The sequence below is a fragment of the Bombyx mandarina genome, chromosome 25, assembly GCF_030267445.1.
Source record: "Bombyx mandarina strain Sakado chromosome 25, ASM3026744v2".
NCBI lineage: Eukaryota > Metazoa > Arthropoda > Insecta > Lepidoptera > Bombycidae > Bombyx > Bombyx mandarina.
Window position 1 is genome coordinate 1,033,924 of NC_143231.1, and position 25,357 is coordinate 1,059,280.

The 25,357-nt window shown below is 42.6% G+C and overlaps 1 protein-coding gene across 2 annotated transcripts; it reads right to left on the reverse strand.

Moving 5' to 3' along the window:
* Positions 1-24,973, reverse strand: Polr3A (RNA polymerase III subunit A). Of its 2 annotated transcripts, XM_028181647.2 has the most exons (28): positions 24,921-24,964; positions 24,785-24,832; positions 23,977-24,112; positions 23,213-23,362; positions 21,922-22,263; positions 21,440-21,594; positions 18,793-18,970; positions 17,863-18,000; positions 16,611-16,808; positions 15,315-15,439; positions 13,977-14,088; positions 13,139-13,371; positions 12,692-12,792; positions 11,523-11,658; positions 10,462-10,575; positions 9,850-9,969; positions 9,180-9,259; positions 8,179-8,292; positions 7,053-7,210; positions 5,782-5,954; positions 4,896-5,000; positions 3,860-4,049; positions 3,107-3,325; positions 2,725-2,843; positions 2,184-2,411; positions 1,574-1,667; positions 447-647; positions 1-237 (listed from the first exon to the last, which is right to left on the reverse strand). In XM_028181647.2, exons 1-28 carry the CDS (start codon positions 24,929-24,931, stop codon positions 22-24), a joined length of 4,194 nt encoding a protein of 1,397 aa, XP_028037448.2. In that variant the 5' UTR covers positions 24,932-24,964; the 3' UTR covers positions 1-21. The 2 variants fall into 2 exon arrangements, with proteins under 2 accessions (XP_028037448.2, XP_028037449.2); XM_028181648.2 differs by lacking the exon at positions 24,785-24,832 and having other exon boundaries at positions 24,921-24,973.
* Between the last annotated feature and the right edge of the window lie 384 nt (positions 24,974-25,357).

Sequence of the window (25,357 nt, forward strand, 5' to 3'; positions counted from 1 at the left end):
TTTACGAAAATATATTTATTGTCAGTCCCATATGGACTGGTGGTACTCCGGTCTGTCGAACAGCAACTCCTGCTGCGTGGCGGTGTCCGCGGGGTCGGGGTGCTTGTGCAGCAGCTGCAGCACGCCGGTGCCCAGCGCGGCGGGGGTGCCCACGATGATGGACTCGGACACGCCCTCGATCCGGTCGCACTGCCCGTAGAACGCCGCGTCGAACAGATGATCAGCTGTCTTCTCGAACTGATGACAAGAATATATTTTCCAAAGTCACTTCTGTGTATTACTATGTCGGCACAAAATGTGGAATTTAGATTGTTTAAAATTGATGGGTCCCAGTCACAAAGAGGCATTTTAAGGGTTCCTAATTTTCACATATCTGAACAAATTTAGATATTTATTTATATTTAAAAAAAATCATTGAAAGTATTAAGAACTGCCACCGCGCTTACACTGGCCAAATTCAAAACGGATTCCTTCATCCTGGCGAGTCCGTATCTGGTGATGCCCAGCACCTCCCCCCGCGCCGTCATCTGCCCCGCCAGCAGCTCCACGTGCCTCCTGTCCACGCTCATTCCGTGACCTTCCATCACGGCCTGGATCTCACTGATGATGGTAGATTTCGCGGCTTCTATCCCCAACGTGTGGTACACCTGGAGATGGACTTTTCTTTAAGTACGAAATGTTGGTAGTTCGTAAGATTAATTTAAATGAAGATATTTTTTTGCGACCAGATTGTAATAATAATAATAATAAGCGGGGACAAATACCAAACTAGGATCCCTATACACAGATCGGTGTTCAATAGCATCCTCGAGTCGACGATATATGAGTCCCTGAATCCCACAGTACCTTTAACCGTTTGAAACCAGGTGACCGGCTGTGACTTGTCTCCGGATATATAATAATATATAAAAGGATGTATGCATGTACGCATGTACACTTAAAACTCAAAAACTGTTAGTCCATTTCATATGAATTCACCTTAGAACTTATATCTCAATGTGGGTGACGCATTTACGTTGTAGATGTCTATGGGCTCCAGTAACCACTTAACACCAGGTGGGCTGTGAGCTCGTCCAGTCATCAAAGCAATAAAAAATAAAACAAAAAACAAAATGAAACTGCACACAAACGTAGAGGGCGATATGAAGACTTCGACGAACATAGTTACGTTAGTGCCGGATAGATGGCGCTAGTGGCAGTGATTTTTATCTTTTTTATGGCTTCGGACGAGCTGATGGTCCACTTGGTGTTAAGTGCTTATCAGAGCCCATAGACATCTACAACGTAAACGCCACCACCCAGAGTTCTAATTCACTGTTAACAGTCCAACGGCTGCCCCACCCTTCAAGCCGGAACGCATTACCGCTTCACGGCAGAAATATGCAGGGTGTTGGTACCTACGCGTACTAATTTACAAGAGGTCCTACCACCAGTAATTATGTAAATTGTAATTTTGCAGGTTTGATTTTTATTACACGATATGTGGAAGTCAATCGTGAACAATTGTCAAGTACGTATTTCTCATTCTTATCCTTTAGGCCACGACGACTTTCAAAACTGGCTCCGGACTCACTTCTAGAATGTTATTGGATGTGGTCTTCGTGCCGTTGACTCCGAAGGTGGCGATGACGTCCCTCAAGCCGTCCCCCTCCACGCACAGCTTGTACCTACCAAAGAAGTAGTACCTTAGCGACCACGACACATCGACCCGCAGCTATCACCGGAGTCCGTGGACATCACGACAACGTGACGCCTAAATCTCAAGACTGTTTAATGGATTTCCCACTCATCTTAACCAATCCTGGATGCTTTAACCACTTATAACAAGTTATAATTCTGCACATTTAAAGATCATTACAGTTTTCGTGATCACAAACGACTAGGGCATACATCTATATCTAAACTAATATATAAACCTACAGTGGTTTTTACGGATGCTCCGTTATAACTACTGAACCATACACCTGATTGACTTGAAACTTGGTATCCATGTAGAAAATACATGTACTTACTAGATAGGCTAATATTTATATGAGTGTTGGACTCCCTACACCAGTTGCGGGGGCGTTAATGATGAGAATCTTTGTGGGGGTGAGAAGTTATAATGTTAATTTTAAAAGCCCGGCGAAGCGGACGGGTACGGCTAGTATAGTATAAAGCGGTTGGTTCACGCGAGCGCTCACTTGGTGCCGGGCAGGTCCGGCTTCTCCGAGGAGTCGTCGCAGGCGATGACGGCGCGAGACACCTGCGGCAGGCCCTTGACCACCACGGCGGGCAGCTGCCGGCCCAGCTGCTGCAGCGACATGTTCAGCCAGCCGCAGCTCTTGGACGGCTCGCCCGTCACCTTGATGGCCCAGGCCGACACCGCCGTCACCTCCGCCGGCTTCACCTTCAGCTTCGACGTGCAGATCCTGCGAACCAGCACGCGACCGTCACGCGGACCGTCTCCCAGCGACTCTTGTGAGTCCGCACGGGTAGGTACCAACCACCCCGCCTATTTCTGCCATGAAGCAGTAATGCGTTTCGGTTTGAAGGGTGGGGCAGCCGTTGTAAATATACTGAGAGACCTTAGAACTTATATCTCATGGTGGGTGGCGCATTTACGTTGTAGATATCCATGAGTTCCAGTAACCACTTAACACCAGGTAGGCTATGAGCTCGCCCACCCATCAAAGCAATAAAAAAAAATTAAAAAAACTCTAGCACTAAGGCCTGCACACTTACGAGTACACAATGGAATGGACGTCGACCTCCAGACAGAGCAGCCGTATCCTCTCCGCGTCCAGCTTGATGAGCAGGAAACATTCGTAGGGCAGGTACACTTCCTCTATGTACGTCGTTATCTGGAACCGAGAACAAAGCGTGAGCACCTGCCCAGCAGCAGTCGCGCTGGACGAGACAACAGACAAAACTCGGCTCCACGGTGTTTCCCGAGCGCTGCGACATGTCCTTCTTCAAACGAGGCTTGTGGAGAGCATTAAGCGGTAGGCAGCGGCTTGGCTCTGCCCCTAACATTGCTGAAGTCCATGGGCGACGGTAATCACTCACCATCGGGTGGGCCGTATGCTCGTCTGCCTACAAGGGCAACAAAATAAAAAGTTCTGACCTCGCCAAGGGTGGTCTTCTCCAGCCTCCCCTTGACCCTCCTGGCGAACTCTTGGTCGTAGGGCTGCATGAGCTCGGCGGTGATGATCGGAGTGGAGATATTCCGGGAAGCGTTGATGATCTCCTTGACGCGGGGAACCCCCTGGGTGATGTTCATGGACGCGACGCCGGCGAAATGGAACGTCTTCAGGGTCATCTGGGTGCCGGGCTCGCCGATACTCTGCGGTCAGTACATATGGGATATTTCAACAATTTACGTTTGTGAGTACAATCCAAACTTAGATCTCATGTCTTGAGGTGGGTGATGCCTACTAATTCCTTTGCCCGATGATAAGCGTCCCGAGTGACAGTTTTGAAGGACCTACACCCAGTCCACAGTAATAATAATAATAATTATTATTTATTTATTTCTCTCTTAAAGGTATAGTACAAATACATAATAGAAATTAACTTTATAATTTATTTTGTAAGCCTTTGAAAAAGTTGAAGGCTGTACTAGGTTCAAAGACCTGTATTAATGATCTCCAGGCTCCCTCCTTCTTAAGATAGATTAGGTTAGGTTAAATCGTGATCAGATGCTGTGGACTAGTGTTGAAAGATCATTAGGTGTTATTATTTAAGAAGGTTATGCGTGCGCGCGTGCGTGAGCGTGTGTGTGTATATGTGAAGGTGCGCGCATGCATGTTGTATTGTGTACGTGTGAATATCTGCATCACAGTGCGATGTGCATCCGCGGGGGTCGAGGGGTACAGACCTGCGCGGCGAGGGCGCCCACCGCCGTGCCGGGCTCGATGACCCCGCGCTGGTACTTGTGGTGGCACACGCGCAGGAAGCGCACCAGCTGCGTCAGCGTGAGGCGCTCCAGCTGCAGCGCCGCGCGCCCGCAGCCCGCGTACCGAGCCCGCAGCGCGCGGACCCGCCCCGCCCTCGCCTTCAGGAACGAGCTGGAGGAACACCACCAGTTATAGGGCCACCTAAGTACTGAGCGCTTGAAGCTTACTAGTGGTAGGACCTCTTGTGAGTCCGCGCGGATAGGTACCACCACCCTACCTATTTCAACCGTGAAGCAGTAATGCGTTTCGGTTTGATGGGTGGGGCAGCCGTTGTAACTATACTTGAGACCTTAGAACTTATATCTCAAGGTCGGGTGGCGCATTTACGTTGTAGTTCTCTATGAGTTCCAGTAACCACTTAACACCAGGTGGGCTGTGACTTCGCCCGCCCATCTAAGCAATAAAAAAAAAAGCTCGTCTCTGACACGTGGACGTTAACAATGCCACGTCATTGGCTGCAAGCGATATCACAAAGAGCAATGATGCTTCTATTGTATGTCGAATGGTAGGAGGTGGAATAATTTAATATTTTTCGTAGAGTGTGACTGATGTTTCGTTGCTTTGGTTCCAGTAAGCATTTCCTCATTCATTTTAAAGATACCCACCCTGTTTGACCCCGACACTCTTATTCCTTTTTTTTCCTACCTATTCTAGTTACCTCGAGGGGTTATTCTAGATTCACTGAGCTAGTAGATGAGCTCTCAGAGCTCAAACCGGAGTGTTGCAAACACTGGCCCTAGCGAGAGCAGAATCTATGACCGGATCAAAAACGCGACCCACTCAGAAGATCCGGCGAGAAACTCAGTGGGCTGTCTATGGGTTAATTATTCCTGTGCACGAATGGACGTATTCTCGGCCCCCACGCGTCGCCACAGACGAGGGGTCCAGTATTCCCGGAGACTCCAGGGTCGCTATGCCCTCACCCCGAGGCCGCCACTAGTGCAACAGTCGACTCACAGTAGTTCGTTCTTGAACTCGTCCGTGGAGGTTTTGAAGTCGTCCAGTGCCAGGGTTTCTTCGGCGGCCAGCACGATTCCGTCACCGTCTAATGGTTCTGCATTTCTGGAACACGATTTTTTTAGGTTACCTTCGAATTCGTGACCAGCCTAATGGTAAACGTTCACCAGAACTCGAAGACATCACAACGTGAATGAGACTGGTGGTGGGACCTCTTGCAAGTCCGCACGGGTAGGTACCACCGCCCTGCCTATTTCTGCCATGAAGCAGTAATGTGTTTCGGTTTGAAGGGTGGGGCAGCCGTTGTAACCATACTGAGACCTTAGAACTTATATCTCAAGGCCCATTTACGTTGTAGATGTCCATGGGCTCCCGTAACCGCTTAACACCAGGTGGGCTGTGAGCTCGTCCACCCGTATAAGAAATAAAAACAAAAAACAAAAAAAGATATCAGATCGAAGTCTCCATTGTATTGAACAGCGGCTCAGAAGCGGGGTCTTTTAAAACTGGAACTCGTGACTGCTTTGTAGTAGAAATAGGATGACCACACCTACCCGTCCGGGCGGAACATACAATGTCGATTGGCAATCGCAGTACGTTAGTATAATACTTAACGACCGCTGCTGCCCAGTTTCAGATAGGCAGCGGCTTGGCTTTGCCCCTGGCATTGCTGAAGTCCATGGGCGACGGTAACCACTCACCATCAGTCACCGTCTACCTAAGGCAATAAAAAAATCCTGTGAGTGTCACAATCGCTTTTAAAGACACCTGAGCACAAGAAGAGGTGGGTGGTGCTAATTATAGGCCACCACACCGCCAATGGTCCCACCATTCGAAAGCTATAAGGAACCAGTTCCTACATAGATCAGGCCGTCTGTTGACTTACTTATCCTGGCACTTGGCTCTGACGTCCGCCAGCACCCTGGCCAGGTCCACGGGGCGGTCCTTGCCCTCCATGTAGGTGGGGTCGAGGCCGTCGCTGCCGTACCGGAACTGCACCACCTCGCCGGTCGCGTTCCGGACCGTCATGTCATACTGCAGCACCAGGTCCTCCAGCGACTGGACCGAACGCTCAGATTACTTATCACACTTTCAAAATTAAGGGGGCCTCCATTAATTACGTGAGGCATTTTTGAGAATTTTTGACCCCCTCTCCCCCCTTGGTGAGATAACGTAAGCTTTTTCACAACTCCCTCCCCCCTCTTCTAATCTCAAGCGAGATTCTTCAAAACTTCAAAACAAAGCAGGCTAGAACGTGTCCGCGCGTCGCTGTTCTTCGGCCCTTTACGTTGCGATGTTTGTCGACTCGCACGTGTCGATAGAGCTAAACAATCGAGCGCTACTTCGCTGCTCTGCGAAGTTCGGACGATTACGAAAAATACTATTTTCTCAGATTTGGCTATATTTTTTCTAGAAAAAAATTTTCACGCAATCTTACACCGTTTTCTGCGAGAAATATAATTACGTGATATTTGCCAAGAACCCTAAGTGAGATTTGGAATGATTTAGCTTGATCCCCTCCCCCCCTACAACACCTCACGTAATTAATGGACGCCCCCTACGCTTCTTGACTGTGCAATTTTTGGAGGAAACCTTATTATGTGCCGACTTACGAAAAGTTCAAGGGTCTAATTAAACAGCAAATTAAAATTTAGATTTGTTATGATTGTTGTAAAGTGAGACGTGAGGTCGATCATGACCATACCAGAAACTCGGTCATGGTCAGTGGCCAGCGACCAGGTAGCACGTATTACCTCTGCTGGTTTGGTGACGCGCTGGTAGAAGGAGGTAATACGTATCGATACTCCCTGACTTGAGAGCTAATTGTTACACTGCGTGACGTGTGACTAGATATGTAAGGCGTGTTATGTAGGTCCAAAAAATACGTATGAATAATTATCGTTTGGTGGGTCGTGACAAATCGACGAGTGGGACAGCAATTTGCAGCACTGCCTTTGATATCCCCAACCAGATACCATATTCTAAGACCTTAGTACCTAGTGATTTTCACTAGGCACACATATCACAGAAATAGCGTCCTCGTCGCGACGGTGAACAATCACCATGAGGACCACATGCTCCTTAATCTACCAAGAAAAAATATCATTAGATTCATCTTCTATTCCATCTTTGAGAGAATATCAGCGAGCCGTGTACCTTAACAAGTCGCCTCTGCAGGTAGCCGGTCTCTGCGGTCTTCACGGCGGTGTCCACGAGCCCCTCGCGCCCTCCCATGGTGTGGAAGAAGAACTCGGTCGGCGTCAGGCCGGTGTAGAAACTGTTCTCCACGAAGCCGCGAGCAGCCGGGATCTTTGCTGTCATAACAGGACCATACTATCACTCCGAGTTAGGGCCTTAACGATCACAAAGCGTTTCGGCATTCCCTTGACAGCGATCAGCGCTGATACATCGGAGTATCACAACCATCTTCCATTTCATTATGGGACAGGGTGTGCCGAGCTGCAAATCTACGACTCTACCGTAAACAGGTATCAATTTATTGAGCCCAACATAAATGCTCCTTGCTTGATTACAGTAGATTGAGGGGAAACGGGACGCTTTCAAATTTCAAATACAAATTTTTCAGCGGTTTTTCTTAGGGTACCTTACCAATAAAATTGAGATTAAAACGGTTACGGGGGTTAAAATTTCCAAATACGACGCATTATTATACATAGTTCATTGCTAAATATACACAAAAACTCATATAAAAAACTAGCTTGACCTGATCCACCTTGGCTTTCGGGGTGAATGGGAATAATAGAGTTTTTCGATGATGTGGCACTGTTTAGTTGTTAGGTAGGTGCTTACCTTTAGCAAATTATCTTTTCTATATCTTTAATCAGTTACAAAACTCTGATGACTAAATTAAATTATTTAATAGTCATAAACACACAAAACAAATTTAAATCTCACAAAAGCATTGTAACAATCCAGACTTGTCCCTATTCTACCCCTAGTCTTTTTTCCCCCAATCTACGGTACATGCTTTGTGAGAAATAAAATATTTTAATAACTTGTTCTATAAACTTTTAGTCTATTTGAGTTTCCCTTAGGTAAGTTAAGCACACGCGCTGACGACCAACCTGATTGTAACATAATCGACGAGTACATCAGCAATGTCAGAGCCCCAAGCTACCATCTGACGGAGGACGTATAATAAAAGCTCCAGAGGAACTTACTTTCAGTGCCGCGTTGGGGGATACAAATGGCCTCAGACCCCTACAAGCAGAGCAGAACCTGTATTGAGACAGAAGACAACAGAAGAGCGTGGGTAACTCACAGTGTCTCTCGAAGTGCGGCAGGGACCGGTCTTCGAATCCGTTCGGTACGCGTTTCCCGTTAAGCGCCTGCTGGCCCACGCACGCGATCATCTGCGATATGTTGATGTTGGAACCTGGACACATGCACTTCGGTATGGAAGCCAAGTCTAAGAATATTTGCTGTGTTTGCACGAGATGGTTTAGATTCGGTATACCCCACCATGGAAGCCAAGTCTAAGGATATTTGCTGTGTATGCATGAGTGAGATGGTTTAGGCTTAGCGGTAGGTGACACTGCTGTGGGATTCTAGAAAGTTTTCTTTCAGGTATACAGTAAACAACATTTTCAAGTTTTGCTGTGATTATGGTTGTTCATGTAAAAAACATGGATTTCTTGAAAGTATTCAAGCACCATGTATTAGTTGTTGATCTTTCCCTGCAGCGTCAATCACAACTGTACCAAGTTTCATTATAGTCTGATCAAGGATCCAAAAACGCATACTTATATGTATTTTTACTAATTAAAATTTCAATCTAATTACTTATATATATGTAACCTTTATATATATGTAACCTTTATATTTATGTAACCTCTATATGCTTTATGAAATAAATCTTAAAAAGAGGTTAATATATATGTATACAGGTGACATAAATGTTAATTTGAATATTGAAACATTAGAAGAAGAAACATTAGAAATATTAAATTTTTTTTGAATTGTATTGTGAATTATAAATAACAATAAAACTGGTGAAGCAATAGCTTTAAATGTTGTTTCTCTTTATACAGCAAGTCAGTTTGTGCTATAATTTTACTGGGCTGATCTTTATTTTTACGTGAATAAAATAATACATTATATATAGTTAACTTTCAGACTTAGTTTTGTACGAATCCAAGTAAAAATTACAAACGAATTCACACTAAAATGATTTTAATACGGATCCACTTTTAATTAATTACATTCCTTCATTCATTCATTCATTCTTCGACTCGTACTTTTATAAAGAAAGACTCGCCGTACCTTTGGAGCCACTCTGCGCCATGATGAGGGGCGCGTTGGTAGGATGAAGCTCCCGGAAGCAAGCCTTCGCTGCCAGCTCTCTGAGGGAACAGTAGGATCATCAGCCGGCTAAAAGGCTAAGGGTTCACGGCTGACCATTTTTTGTTGCTCAAATGGATTAACGGGCTCACGGACCACTTAATGTAAAGTGATCATCGGAGCTCATAGACATCACAACGTGCATGCAATGTTTGCGGATTTGATTGTCATTACACGATGTCATTCCTACGGAGTGGAAGACATTCGTGAACATTTGTGAAGTACATATTATTTTTTTTAAAAGCTGGTAGTCGCTACGTGTACACCGGGCGTCTTGCCCGTTAGGCCACGGCCGCTAGAGGAAGGTCCTCTCGTCAATCCGTACCTCCAGGTTACTCTGGAGTGAAGTTCCCCCCGCGGTGTTCCCTTAGCGCTATGACACTCTTCAAACAAGGCCTGCGGAAACTTGACCTTGCCCCTGGTATTGCTGACGTCCATAAGCGACGGTAACCACTCCTCACCATCAGCTGGGCCGTGTGCTTGTCTAATTACAAAGGCAATAAAAAGAATAAGTAGGATATTATTCCTCCTTACAAGAGGGAAAACCGCGCAAGATTCAACCACTGATATTGTGTTCAAGTTGGGTCCTGACCTTATGCTGCTGAGCTCGCTGAGCATGACGGCCTCCAGGGTCTCCTCCATGGTGCATCCCGGCTGGCACTGCAGCGTGCCCTTCTCCATCTCCAGGATGTAGCCGTCGCATTTAGAGTACCTTTCAGATAACATATTGAATTAGCTGGACTGACAAGTCTGCCTGGTATTTTATTGGATCTCTGAAGTGGAAGCCTCAAGAGCATTACAGCGTTGTTCACTCTGGAGGCCACGAAAGTTTTGTGACGTGAACGAATCGGATGCTGGGCCTCCACCGTCAATGGAAAGTTGAAGACCTGACTTGTTAACATTTTGGTCAGCGAGTCAATAATACATTTAAATCCGTACAGTAAAATATATACTGTATATATGCTTCGCAGAATCTACCACCGGATCAGAATCGCGACCCACTTAGATGATCCGGCGAGAAGCTCAGTGGGTGTTCTCTAAGAGCTTCAGCGGCAAACAGTGAACCGTACACTTTAGGCCAAACGAATGGTAACGGAAACTGTCGTCACTTGGCGGCGCCATCTCGCGACAACTGAAGCAGCCCTGAGGCAGGGCGCCGGCTGCAAACCAGATCATTCAGTGAAATTGCCACAGAAACACTCACCCGGACTCCAGAAGTTTGTTTTTAGCTTCTATGAGTTTCTTGCCCGGCGTCACGTCTATTATACCGAAACTGAAGCCACGGTTCATCATGTAGTAAGACGCCATTCTAGCCAACCTGGAAAGTTATTTCCCAAGTGGAACTTTACACAAGTGCCACTGGTCACAGAACATAAGATTCTAAGCCTTGGGGTTCTTTTGTATCCATAGAAGCGTAGACAGCGGCCCGGCTCTGCACCTGGTATTGCCGACCTCCATGAGCGATGGTAACTATTTACCATCAGATGGACAATAAAAAACCCTAGGATTTTTTTTTTTTTTTATTGCGTAGATGGTTGGACGAGCTCACAGCCCACCTGATTTTAAGTGGTTACTGGAGCCCATAGACATCTACAACGTAGACGCGCCACCCACCTTGAGATACAAGTTCTAAAATCTCAGTATAGTTACAACGGCTACCCCACCCTTCAAACCGAAACGCATTACTGCTTCACGGCAGAAATAAGCAGGGCGGTGGTACCCACCCGCGCGGACTCACAAGAGGTCCTACCACCAGTAATTACGCAAATTATAATTTTGCGGGTTTGATTTTTATTACACGATGTTATTCCTTCACCGTGGAAGTCAATCGTGAACATTTGTTGAGTACGTATTTCATTAGAAAAATTGGTACCCGCCTGCGGGATTCGAACACCGGTGCATCGCTTCAACACGAATGCACCGGACATCTTATCCTTTAGGCCACGACGACTTCAAGGTCGACTTCTAGGTCGCCAGGCAAGTTCATTTTTCCAGGATGCTCTGCCGCGCTCAAGTATCCTGGACCCCAAGCAAATACGTGAATCTACTGCCCTAAAGCCTAATAACGTTATATATACCGGTTTCACTTCCAACAGCACGTGTAGGTGCTGATGAGGCTTCGATTGACACGGACTGCACGTGCTACGTACACTGAGGTTCCTCTGGCTCGCACGTGTCCATAGGCCATATCCATCCAAAGGAACAAAACATTGTGCAATAAACATCAACCTGCAATTCTGGTTGGTATTGTTATATTAGACTTACCTCCACATTCCTCGGACTGCATACTCCTCGCCCCAGTCCCTAAGCAGAATGTAGAAGATGCTGCTCTTGGTGCCAGAGCCAAGGGTGCTCTTGTCCATGGACCCGCAGACCAGCTCAGAGTTCCTAATTATCACGTCTGTAGGACGGTTATAAAGCGCGTTAATCAAATGTACTCTGAGAACTCAATGTCGTTATCACAGTTATTAAGAAGCAAAATAAATTATTTATCAGAATCGAGAAGAACTGAAGCTCAGTCGTAGCTCAGTGCTACCCGTTACTGAGGTTACAGGTTGGAAATCGGACAAATGTGTGTGTTTGCCAGATAATCTATATTTCAACATTTATAACTACCGTCTTTTTCCGTAAAAAAAATATCCTGACATTTACGTGTAAAAAAAAACATTAAATTAGTTTTATTTGTAGATTTGAAATCGTCGTGGCCTAAAGGATAAGAGGTTTGGTGCAGCCGTACCGAGCGATGCAACCACACCGGCGTTCGAATCCCACAGGCAGGTACTCATTTTAGTACTGTCATACGTACTTAGAAAATGTTCACGATTTACTTCCACGGTGAAGGAATAGCATCGTGTAATAAAAATCAAACTGACATAAATTATAATTTTCGTAATTACTGTTGGTAAGATATTTCGTCTTAGTTGATGCTAGGCAGCAGCAGCAATTTGGCTGTGCCCCTGGCATTGCTGACGTCCGTAGGTGGTATTCACTAACCATGACGTTAGCCACAATGGCAACAACAAAAATTGTGAGCCCGCAAGGGTAGGTACCACTGCCCCACCTATTTCATCCGTCCACTAGTTATATTGTATTTGGATTTGAAGGGTGGAGCAGCCGTTGTACTGGATAATTGAGACTCAGAGCCCGTGTCTCCCGTGAACTCCGATAACCGCGTAACACCAGGAGCTGATCTCATCCACTCACGAAAGCAATAAAATAAAATAGTTAATCCAAGTTAAAATAAGAAGAAGACATGGATGGTGTGTGTGAATGACGATATGAGAGAGAGAGAGAGGAATGAGTGTTGAGATGCCGGCTGATAGAAGAGAATGGATTAGAAAAATTCGCTGTGCCCACCCCACCTAGTGGGGTAAGGTGGAGACCAACAAGAAAAATTACTCTAAGTTCCTACAATCGCTACAGTGTACACTTACAAGAGTCTTGCACGCACATATCCTTGTTCCCCGTGTAGTTCTTCCCTTTAGTTTCCAGATTGGCTTTGACTTCGCAGCGTCGGTTGGGCCTCATAATCAAACTGCAACAGCGCGTTACGTCTCCGGTCATCATCAATCATCACACATCATCGATCATCACATTACTGGTGGTAGAACGTCTTGTGAGTCCGCGCGGGTAGGTACCACCACCCTGCCTATTTCTGCCGTGAAGCAGTAATGCGTGTCGGTTTGAAGGGTGGGGCAGCCGTTGTAACTATACTGAGAACTTAGAACTTATATCTCAAGGCGAGTGGCGCATTTACGTTGTAGATGTCTATGGGCTCCAGTATCCACTTAACACCAGGTGGGCTGTGAGCTCGTCCACCCATCTAAGCAATAAAAAAAAACATGATCTAATGAAACGACGGCCCAACTTAGGAAGTTTACCTGAAGATCTGCTTCCCGGTCCAGAGCTTCCGCGGTTTGATGATGGCGGGGGGTGGCATGTCTATCCTCATGCCGGAGTCGGGGCCGGCCAGGAGACAGGCCGCCAGCTGCTGAGCCTCGCTCTTCGTGAAGAACGTGTCCCTCTGGGTGATGAGGTACCCGCCAGTGATGAAGTCTTGCGTGGCCGCTATCAGGAGCTCCCCGTTCCGAGGGGTCACCAGGTTCGATTTGTTCTGTTCCAGAGAAGCACGTATAATAACAATGACAGCAGTTGTAACCGTTATGTGACTGGAAGAAACAGGCTTGTCGAGTATTAATATCATAAACCCTCGCTACTGATGGCACGGTTTGTTTCCACCATCCCAATCAGATCTCCAGCTTGGAGCGTGACTGTTACACAATTAAGATTAGGACCTCGTGGCCTAACACCGGTGAGGTAATTCCAGTCGTGAGGTCTACAAACTCCAGCTACTATCTGACACACATATACCTAAATGATACATATCATCAATTACGTTCCACATTATTGATCCCCTCATCTATACTATACTAATATATAAATCTACAGTGGTTTTTACGGATGTTCCGTTATAACTACTGAACCATGCATCCGATTGACTTGAAACTTGGTATCCATGTAGAAAAAACGTGTACTTAATGGATAGGCTAATATTTATATGAGCGTTGGACTCCCTACACTCGTTGCGGGGGCGCTAATGATGAGAATCTTTGTGGGGTGAGAAATAATAGTGTTAATTTTAAATGCCCAGCGAAGCGGACGGGTACAGCTAGTCTCTTACAAAGCCAGCCTGTCGTTACAATGCGAGTATAGTTTTACCCCCATAAGTATGAGAGCTTCGGCCCTCGCCTCCTCAGTTTGCGGCAGGTGCATGTTCATCTCGTCGCCGTCGAAGTCAGCGTTGTAAGGCGTGCACACACATTCGTTAAACCTGCCAAGAGAAAGAAAAAAAACCCATCAAAAGTCTTAGTCTTAGTCTAGAACTCGGTCATCGTTCTCGTGGAGTCCGTCGCTTGTGTTTATGGGCTAGGTCGCAAGTCGAGCTCATCGTCATACGAAGGTATTATTATTTGAATTGCCGTATCATCAGCTGTGAAATTTGTGATTTTTCACATTTCGGATCCTCCCTATCAACTAACTAACGGTTTAGGTACCTCAAGCACCGATCATCGTTCTCGTCGAGCTCGTCGCTTGTGACAAAGGGTTCGGCAAGTAAACTAACCCATAGACACAGCCCACTGAGTTTCTCGCCGGATCTTCTCAGTGGGTCGCGTTTCCGATCCGGAGGTAGAGTCGGCGAAGTACGGCTCTTGCTAGGGCTCGTGTTAGCAATAACGTGAGGTCTGAGCCCCGTGAGCTCACTTACTCGCCTGGTAACGCTGATATGGTCTCTGAAGACTATCAGATTAGGTAGGAAAAGAAAAGTCTAGAATTTTGTCAACGGAAGCTGGTAGTGGAACAGGCTACTAAGACTAAAAAAAAACACAATTATTTTTTTAAGAGGTTTTATGACCTGGTAACTGAGACCTTTAAGTCATGTCTTATTTTAATTTATATTATTCATATTTTATGAAAAATGATATTATGGAGTGAAATGAAATGAAGATGATTAATTTGAGACACTAATCCACTGGGATGATATTAATTGAGATGATAAATGAATTGAGATGATATGGGATGAAATATAATCTCAGTAAAATGGTGGTCATTTACTAAGATTTTTTCAGTGGACTTTTGGAGGATACCGAGAAATTACGTCCAGCGGCTTTGTTTCATTTCCCCACATTTGTGCACTTTCACAGATATTAAACATTTAATAAACCACCATTATTACAGATTTAAACCCGAAGAAACAGTAAATAGACAAAATAAAACAAATCACACAACTTCACTCATCGCGTTCCCGCCAAAAAGTAGGAAATATTATTATGTAGATTACATACAGCTCACACGCGCAATAAGCGGTCTCGTGCGACAAGGGAGTTCACTAAAGGATACAGGGCGTTATCGGAAGTGAGATAATTATAATAATTAAATAACACAACTGGTTAGTCCTAGTGTTTATTCGCGATTGAAAGTTAAAAGCAACGGATATACCCGTTTCCCCTGGTCCTGCAAAGCTGTAAGCTTGCTCCCGGAGGAGCCGAGCACTCGTACCTGAAGGTCCTCTGCGGCTGCACCTTGGCTCGGTGGCACATGATGGACAGCTTGTGCAGGGAGGGCTGCCTGTTGAACAGCACCACATCTCCGTCCACCAGGTGCCGCTCCACCACGTCGCCGCACTTCACGGAAACCATTTATAATTAGCACTAAGCATTCCATAACGGGTCAAATGACCCATTTTGAACTTTTGCATTGCAAACGCACGTATCATCTTAATGCTTTTGCACATTGACGTCATGACTTTTCTTATTAATTAATCTACAGTTATTATATCTACTATTTTTGTTTTCTTTTGTTTATTTTGAGTAATTCTTGTTGTATACCGTTATCTACCCGCTATGGTAGAAACAGGTACCAGTGAGTGTTGGTATGATTAGTGTTAAGGATGTGGTCTGAATATTGAGTGACCTTTAACTTAGAGACTATTGGAGATTATAATGAATAAGAATAATTAAATTACGATTGCGAATAAGAAGTAATAGTAAAGTTATAAGGGTTTTGCTGAATGAACCTTAGTGCCATATAAATAAGGGTTATAACAGTTCGTCACGCGAAACGAAACGCGAGATTGAATCGTCCCTCAGAATCTCTACACTCTTACACTCCAATCTTTAATGTCTCACGTGCAGAGCGAGGAGCAGGGGGAATCGATCTGAAGCCCAACCTCCTCTGCCTCTGATAGGATGAATTAGTGGCGGTATGACGTCTTGCGAGTCCGCACGGGTAGGTACCACCACCCTACCTATTTCTGCCGTGAAGCAGTAATGCGTTTCGGTTTGAAGGGTGGGGCAGTCGTTGTAACTATACTGAGACCTTAGAACGCATATCTCAACGTACGTGGCGGCATTTACGTTTTAGATGTCTATAGGCTCCGGTAACCACTTAACATCAAACACCAGGTGGGCCTATATCTAAAAAAAGGGTGCGTGTACTTATGTACGCGCGTAAGAAGTTATACTGTATTTTTATTAAATTTATTTCTTTTTTTTTAATTTAAATTTTAATCAATTTGAAAAAAATCAATTAAACAACATCCTCAAACACGCATATTGGACATCCCTTTTCTTGACATCGTATAAACTCGGTAATTCTCGGTACGGTTCGGAAAGTTCACCTGCGGCTATATTCAGACTCGCCAAGTTACGTCGGTCGCATTGTGATGAGCGATTTAGTGGGCAACTTCATTCTGTTAATTTTGTGTCACGCTGCGCGCGCATCGTAATATTTCACTCTCATCAATTTTTCATAACGCGCCTAAAGAAGTATAACTTCAAAAACAGTTTAACCTACCTTAAGTTCTTGCGCGATCTTCTCCCTGTTTCCGTATTTGAGGTACTTTTTGGTCTTCAGGCCTCGCTGCTGGACGTAGTTGGCTCCGGGATGGACATCGGGACCATTGCAGACGAGCCGCCGCAGCCACTGCAGGTTCGCGGGGAAAACGCGCTCGGGGTACGTCAGGATCTTGGCCACGTGCACCGGGACCCCCACCTGGGAGGGGGGCACAGACTCACACTTTGGAGATCAAAACCGAAACCTCAAGATCTGTGAGGGCATCGTGAGGGGACCTCCGATACAGTAGAGCTGTATCCTCCTCCGTGCGTCGTGTTCCTCGGTACTGAGGGTCGTGACCTTTACGGAATACATAAGTAAAGGTTTTCTTGGGAAAATTGCTAGTGGTGGGTTCCCGCGTCCTTCCACAGCAGAATTTCAGAGGCGATTTAGTTCCTCTGGGCTACTGAAGCCCTTGTTCGGGTTAGTTGACTGCCGCCCGTTGCTAGGCGTTATATTTTTACGTATACACACACACATTTATCAGACAAACAGAAATAATTATACAGTACTAGTGGGGGGACCACTAGGAGTCAAAATTCGACTATAATTAATTGAAATTGTAAGTTTGAACATTATTATAGTTCTATTGTCAAAGACCTTTAAAATTATATTTATAGATTTCGCCAAAACTACACTACAAACAAAATAATATTAAATACAAACAATATTAAACTAAGCTGAATTTAGTTTTAAATTATAGTCGAACTTCGACTACAGCGGGACCACTGGTTTCAATTAATACACATTTACCTATTGGTTTAACAGTTTCTCGCCGCATCTTCTCAGTGGGTCGCGTTTCCGTTCCGTGGTAGATTCTACGAAGCACTGCTCTTGCTAGGGCCAGTGTTAGCAACACTCCCGGTTTGAGCCCCGTGAGCTCACTTACACGTCAAGGAGAAGCTGGTGGTAGGACCTCTTGTGAGTCCGCACGGGTAGGTACCACCACCCCGCCTATTTCTGCCGTGAAGCAGTAATGCGTTTCGGTTTGAAGGGCGGGGCAGCAGTTGTAACTATACTGAGACCTTAGAACTTATATCTCAAGGTGGGTGGCGCATTTACGTTATAGATGTCTATGGGCACCAGTAACCACTTAGCAACAGGATGGTTGTGAGCTCGTCCATCCATCTAAGCAATAAAAAAAGCTGGAATAGGAAAAAAGGCTATCAGCATAAGTAGGAAAAAAAAAGTGATGTGACCAGCACGAACCCACCTCTTGTATCTGAAGGTTCGGGTCCGGCGAGATGACAGTTCTGCTCGAGAAATCCACTCGTTTCCCGGACAAGTTGCCCCTGAACCGGCCCTGTTTGCCCTTGAGCCGCTGCACTAAGCCCCGCCCCGGTTTTTTGGGCTGTCGAAGGAATTCGCTACATTATCAGGCTGCCTGAACTTAAAGAATATAGCTGCTTTCAGACTACGCTATACTATAGTGCCATATAGTATAGCAGCGTATACTTAACCAATAATATATAGTACAGTACAGTGGGAACGTGGCCATAACAATGTATGGTGCGCGATATTGATGGAGGTTATATACTATATGCTATTATATTATAGCGTAGTCTGAAAGCGGCTTATTTGTTCCCGTCTGCGTGGTGCGACTTCTGGATTATCACTCAGAAGCCCAAGGTATATATTAATACGCTTTTATTAGCTTCAGACGTACATACGTACGTAACGTAATCTTTGAACATGACTTTGACCCCCTTCAGAAGTCGGATTAACTCGAAATTTGGCATATTTATTAAGGACCGATGACAATTCAATATTAAAAAAATATTGAAAAAATTGAAATTCAACTAAAAAATAAATAATAGTTTAAAAAAACAAAAAAAATACGCTTTTATAGAATGTCCGACTAAAACATAGAAAATAAACATTAATAAATTTGAATAAAAAATAGTGTACGAAAAAAAAAATTCGAACGAAAAACGAAAAAAGATTTTATTGTAAAAAAAAGCGTGGGGTGGATGGTATCAGTAGTTATTAATATTTTATGAACAGATATGAGTAGAAGGGTTATTTTGGTAATATCCTGAAAAGCTCCCTGAAAGTAGGGGATCTGATTTTAAAAGCCTGCTGGTATGTAAAGCCCAAGACAACCTTGATGATTTTGGGTATATTTATTCGAGAGCCGATTTACCTGCATCGCGAGCGGTATCCCGGACATCTCGCTGTTGATGTAGAGGGCCGCGTGCAGCTGCAAGTAGTCCCAGTCCTCCTGTATGAGCTCGCACTTGCCGGCGCTGGCCAAATGCCGGGCTATCACGTCGTTGATCAGCAGTATCTCAGACTGCTTCATTGTCAGGTCGTCTTCGTTGCTGGTGATAAGCGTGTCCGGTATAAGAGTGTATTTCTGATACAGCGACAGTAGAACTCAGTCTATATACCTAGTCAGGTCATAAGTATTGTCACACAGTAAAAACTTTTCTTTTAGAATGCTGGCCACAAAAAAATTTATTGAATTCGAATTTCGAATTGTTCATGAAAATAAAAATGTATACTTTTAGAATTTTACTCATTTTTACATATGGAGTGGACGCTTAAAGAAGACCGTGTTGCAGTTATTGCGTTGCATCGTTGCGGTTACGCGCCAATTCAATTTTTTAAAATACTGAAAAATTTGAATATAACCAAAAGATTCGTTTATCGTACCATCAAACGATACAATGAAGACTCTAGTGTAGATGACAGGTCAAGAAGTGGTCGCCCTCGGTCTGTTAGGACTCCAGCAGTGATAAAAGCTGTGAAGGCGCGAATTCAAAGAAATCCCAAACGTAAGCAGAAACTGTTGGCCCTTCAGATGGGGTTAAGCAGAACCACGGTGACAAGGGTGTTAAATGAAGACTTAGGGCTTCGGGCATATCGAAGAAAAACAGGACATCGTTTGAATGCTCGTCTAATGGACCTGAGACTGAAGAGATGCCGCGCTTTGTTGAAGCGGTACGCGGGAAAAAAATATCGGGAAATTCTTCTTTCGAATGAAAAAATTTTTACCGTAGAAGAGAGCTACAACAAAGAAAATGATAAGGTGTACGCACACAGTAGTGAAGAAGCGAGCAACTGTATTCCGCGTGTCCAAAGAGGTCATTTTCCATCCTCGCTCATGGTATGGTTGGGAGTTTCTTATTGCGGCTTAACAGAGGTACATTTTTGTGAGAAAGGTGTAAAAACAAATGCAGATGTGTATTAAAATACAGTCTTGACGAACCTTGTGGAACCTGTTTCTCATACAATGTTCAATAACAGGCACTGGGTATTCCAACAAGATTCGGCGCCACCTCATAGAGCGAAGAGCACACAAGACTGGCTGGCGGCGCGTGAAATCGACTTCATCCGGCACGAAGACTGGCCCTCCTCCAGTCCAGATTTGAATCCGTTAGATTACAAGATATGGCAACACTTGGAGGAAAAAGCGTGCTCAAAGCCTCATCCCAATTTGGAGTCACTCAAGACATCCTTGATTAAGGCAGCCGCCGATATTGACATGGACCTCGTTCGTGCTGCGATAGACGACTGGCCGCGCAGATTGAGGGCCTGTATTCAAAATCACGGAGGTAATTTTGAATAAACTTTAGTGTCATAAGAATCTATGTTTTGTTGAGTTCATTTTGGTATATGAATGGTTACATAATGAATAAACTTGTTTCAATTATTTTACATTAAACATGTGACAGAATTTATGACCTGACTAGGTATATATCAGCGCAACATTACTATTTTTGAAGGGTGGGGCAGCCGTTGTAATTATACTGAGACCTTAAAACTTATATCTCAAGGTGGGTGGCGCATTTACGTTGTAGATGTCTATGGGCTCCAGTAACCACTTAACACCAGGTGGGCTGTGAGCTCGTCCACCCTTCTAAACAATAACTAAGATTAGAAAGGCAGTGACTAAGATTAGACATTAACTATCTCCTTAATATTGAAATAGTTTGCTGACTATTTTAAGTCCAACGCGTGTAAATAATTGTTTAAGACGGTGTTCATAACGATTCATGACTAAGCTAGCCCTATTTTCTACTATAAACACGAATGACTATTGTCGCACAAATACCGTCTCGAGCAACCGAACAAAAATAATATGCATAAATTAGTTATAGATAAGCAACACAAGAGCACTCAACAAAAATGTTTACGGGTGTCGGCCACTAGATGGCTTCGCTTCGATTAGTTTCTCATTGCTCTTGTAGATGGCAGTAAAATATTACCTATCCTATATTTTACTTTTAATGAAGGATTTTGTAAAAATTAAGAATCCACTAATTGATAAAATTTAATCAATTTGTCTATAAGAAATGAAGACTTGTATGATTTTTTTTCTGTGTTTAGTTATACAATAATTAAATGCTAACTTTAACAACATATATGTTTAGGGGCACCCGCTACAAGATGTCGCTAGTTTCCATACAAACAAAATATTTATTTTATGCAGTTTCAGAGCCCTGCAGCCGAATGAGGCAGAGCTCTCTCTGTTATTATCCCTCTATACTTGAAATGTAATAAATGGAACTCATTGTAAAAGTGAGTCTTATTTACTGTCACTATGGAAGGCAATGACAAAAACTAACAGAATGACGTCATCGTTTGTAATAACAATGTGGCGGTAGTCACTAACGCCATCAGTCTCTGACGTCATATATGATTCTTTCATTTTTGCGGTTACCGTACTTAAGATAGTGAGAACTCAACATGCGGGAGCCACAACGATCTTCTAAATTGGATGTATGTATCATTTGTAATCGGGCAAACCACATGAAGCTTTCGCGTGGCGCAAGCTTTGCACTTACGTTCCAGCCTTGATGTCGGAGACGACGCTAGGTCGGATGCAGAGCGGTGGCACCGGCAGTCGGGTCAGGATCAGGTCCTCAGGACGAGAGAGCTTCACGTTCATCCCGAGGAGGGGAATGTCCTCGTCCGGGATACGTCGAAATAAATTCAGTACCTGGAAGAGGAGTCAATGCTTTAATTGCTCAGGTGGCCACAGAGAAACAATAACATAATCTTGATCCATTTTCATCCATTTTACTTGGCTCAGGCATTTATGACAAATTATCTGACCTCATTACAACATTAGGAAAACAAAATGAATAATTAGTAATTTGTGTCGATTTGAGTAAACATCATTTTATTTTTATTTTAGGTGTACGTGAAATGTGTGGAACATCTTTAGTATATCGTGTCCCAGAAAGGGGTGGTCTGAACTTAAGCAAAGCCAATTCGATCGAGATCCTCATTATACAGTACTCTTTTATATATATATGTTTCTTACCTCTAAAGGACTCATTTCCTTAACGAGTCCGCTGTTGATCATGGCCGCAACCTCCTTATTGGACTCCTTCGCTTCATGAAAATCCATTAAAACCTTCTTTACAATTGGATCTGTTGGTTTCTTAGCTCTGTACTTTTCATGCACTATTTTTAATATGCCAATTGCACTTTTTTTAACCATGCCGTTAATGGCCTCACACGACGGACACTTGCTGAAGGTCTTCGCTTTCTTGTGGACTACTGCCTTGAGGTTTTTCTTGAGCAGGTACGACATTTCGGGGTTGATGAACTTCCTGCGGTATGATTTCTTCAGTGATTCAGGTAACATCACTTTAGCACATTCCTGATTCAAAAAGAAAATTTATTCTGTGTTAAATTGTAACTAGCTCCTCAACCTCGTTTGCTTGTTTGCGTTAGTAAACCAAGTTTCTAGATCACATTTTTTTCGACTGCCCAATATTGTATCCCCTCTTTATGATATCCTTCCAAATGACATTCCCTGGCCTATTAATATTAATTGTTTATTAACTTTAGTCTATTACTAAACATGTAAATATCTTGTGTAAATTTTTATCTGCTAATAATATTTATCGTTAAAGTAGTTAGTCTAACATATATTTGTTTATGCTGCTCTTAAAATCACAGATTTGCGTATGGAAAACTGACCAAATTCATTTGCATTTAGATTTAGTATTTTTTTCCTCTCTAAGCACCTGTCATTTTTGTAAATACTTTGACATTGGCAAAATCAATGCCAAAGGTGTTGAAGCCAAATTCTTTATAAAAAAAAAAACAGGTTTGGTCTACCATCAAACTTTAATTAACGTCACAGCGTATGCCCCATCCAGTTGGAGATAGTAGTCTCAATTGCATTCCACAACATCATCTGTGCACTACAGAAATAGGCAAGATGGCGGTACTGCCCAGTGTGAGCTTGCACCAACTGCTTTAAGGCAGAAGTTTGATTTTACTAAACAATATTGCTCGCACATTTTGTAAGCTAGTTTTTTTGGATACGTGAGTAATTGAGGTTACAGCCTGATGTTAAGTTATAATGTGAATGTCTCCATCCAACTTCAGATATATCATACAAAATCTCAAATCTACATGTATTGTATAATGGCTGCTATACCCTTCAAATTAGACCATAGAACTTAAGTGAGCGTCAATTCCGGAATAGCCAATAGCCCAGATATTAATTACACAAATTTATGAAATATTTATAGAATAATTATTTAAGAAAAAAGAACTGAGTTGAAGTTGAAAATTTGAGAATTATTGTTGTGCCTTACCTTGCATATGGTCTGTAGAATCGTTATGATAGCTCGGAAATATCCAACATGGAACACAGGCAATGTGAGTTGTATGTACCCAAAGTGCCCGACACATTCGGCCAAACCCAATCCGCAAGTTTCGCAGTTGGCATCTTTCTGATTAGTGCCCTGAAAACCAGAATAAAAGACATTGATTCGCAATATTCATTCTAAATACAATCTAAAAACTAAATTATAAAAAATGAAAATTATTGTTTTGCATAGTACCACTTCTTTCAAAAATAATGAGTGTCTGAGATTGACTAACTACTGCCTAGAGTGAACTAGAAGAATAAATGAAATCAAAAGAATGGTCAAATTTGTTGAGCCATTCTGCGTCAGTCTGTCAGTGGTGCTCTGTCTTACATGTGGTAATTGATTTTTATACCTACATACATGAATATTACACTTCACCATATTTCCAATCGGTTTCTTATTGATCTATAATTCCACTTAGCATTGCCTTGATTTTACTATGCAATTTTGTTAGTCAAAACATACACTTTAACTATGTTTTTGTTGAAAGCCCTGAAATTTTACTTTAAATCATAGTTGACTTAATAATTTAAAAAATATACAGCTCTGATATCATATAATATTATTTACATTATTTAGATTTGATACTTTATTTTCAGCCTCTTCAGAACAACTTTAGGTTTTTTTCTATTTTCCAATAACAGTTTGATCAATATAGCAAACCCTCGAGTCAATATCCCTCTCTCCCCTTATTTAGTACTATTTACCATTCGCCTGTCAAGGACTCCATGAGGTGCCGGCACACGTTGGCCATCTTGGAGAAATAAGTTCTTGGTGATGACCTCAATGTGAGCAGATTGCTGGATGAGCGATGGACTGTCTACATTGAATGTTACATGCGAACTAGAACAAATTATGTATCAGAAATATGTTTTGCCAAAAATTTTTCATTATAAATAAAAACGGCTTAAAAAAATCCATATCAGTTTTAATTTAACATTTAACACTGGTACATTAAAAGATAACAATTAAAGAATTTATTTTAAATAAAAGAATATTTGTATTAGTACATTTAAGTAAAATAAAAGCTTTTAAAATTATATTTGCCTATCAAAAAATGAGAGTAACCATAACAGAGTAAGGTTGTACGTACATTGTTAATATTGAAGTCACATTTTTATGATTTTCTAATATCTGTAACTAGTTACGTTTGTCTCACCAAGCTTTTATTGATTTAAGCTAAACTTTTAATTGCATACTTTGTATTTGAGTAGTTATTGATTTTTTTTAGTTCGTTGTTCGTTATTTGTATTTTAGTTATTATTCATACTTAAATTTTAGTTAGCTAAGCTAATGCATTTTATAAATTATTAGAGAATGCAAACCAAAGTAATTTTCTAAATTTTCTTGTTTTATAATCTGTTTGTTGGTCAAGAAGGTCTTAAACTAGTTATTTAAGTAGTAAAAGAGTACAATAAAAGTTTATTGAATTGCAAAAGATCTAAGTACCTAAAATATACAAATTAAACTTTTGTCAACTTATCCAAAACACATAGTAAACATAACCTTACTTACATTTTTCGACCGACATAGGTTTCTCTATATTGTTCCTTAGGCATTGCACTTGAGTAGAATTAAACTGTTTAGTAATAATAAACAATAATCGTATTCACTATTTAAACTAAATGCACGCATTAAAAAATAAAATTACATTTTACTCATCCTGTACCTTCCCTTTGGAATAAATTTTGACACTTACTGCCATAGATTATACACTTAACTTACTGCCAAAACCAAAACGCTAGTTGTCATCATTGTATTGACGATTTCGAACACAAAATAATGTTACCAAGTATTGGTTATAAATAATAACTATAGGAAAAAATTGTATTTCTAAGCCAGTTAAATGTATGTAGTAGTATATAGTTAACCGTTTTTCCAACTAGTCGTTTTTGTAATTTAAATATGTAATTAAAACTTCCAACATATATTTTTTAATTTAATTCAGTAATATTTATGTAGTAAAAATTACATTGACGTAACTGAAAAGTGGCCATCGCAAAAATGTTATAATGTTATAACCAGAAGATCTAAATAAAAAAATTAGCTAGTTTGAACAAATTGTAAAAAAGAATCGCATCCATCTTC

Coding starts and splice junctions, on each gene's coding strand:
- Polr3A (XM_028181647.2), bottom strand. Junction 13,372..13,976: donor AAGCTCTCATACTTATGGGG/GTAAAACTATAC, acceptor TCTCTGGAACAG/AACAAATCGAACCTGGTGAC. Junction 238..446: donor CCGTTTTGAATTTGGCCAGT/GTAAGCGCGGTG, acceptor TCTTGTCATCAG/TTCGAGAAGACAGCTGATCA.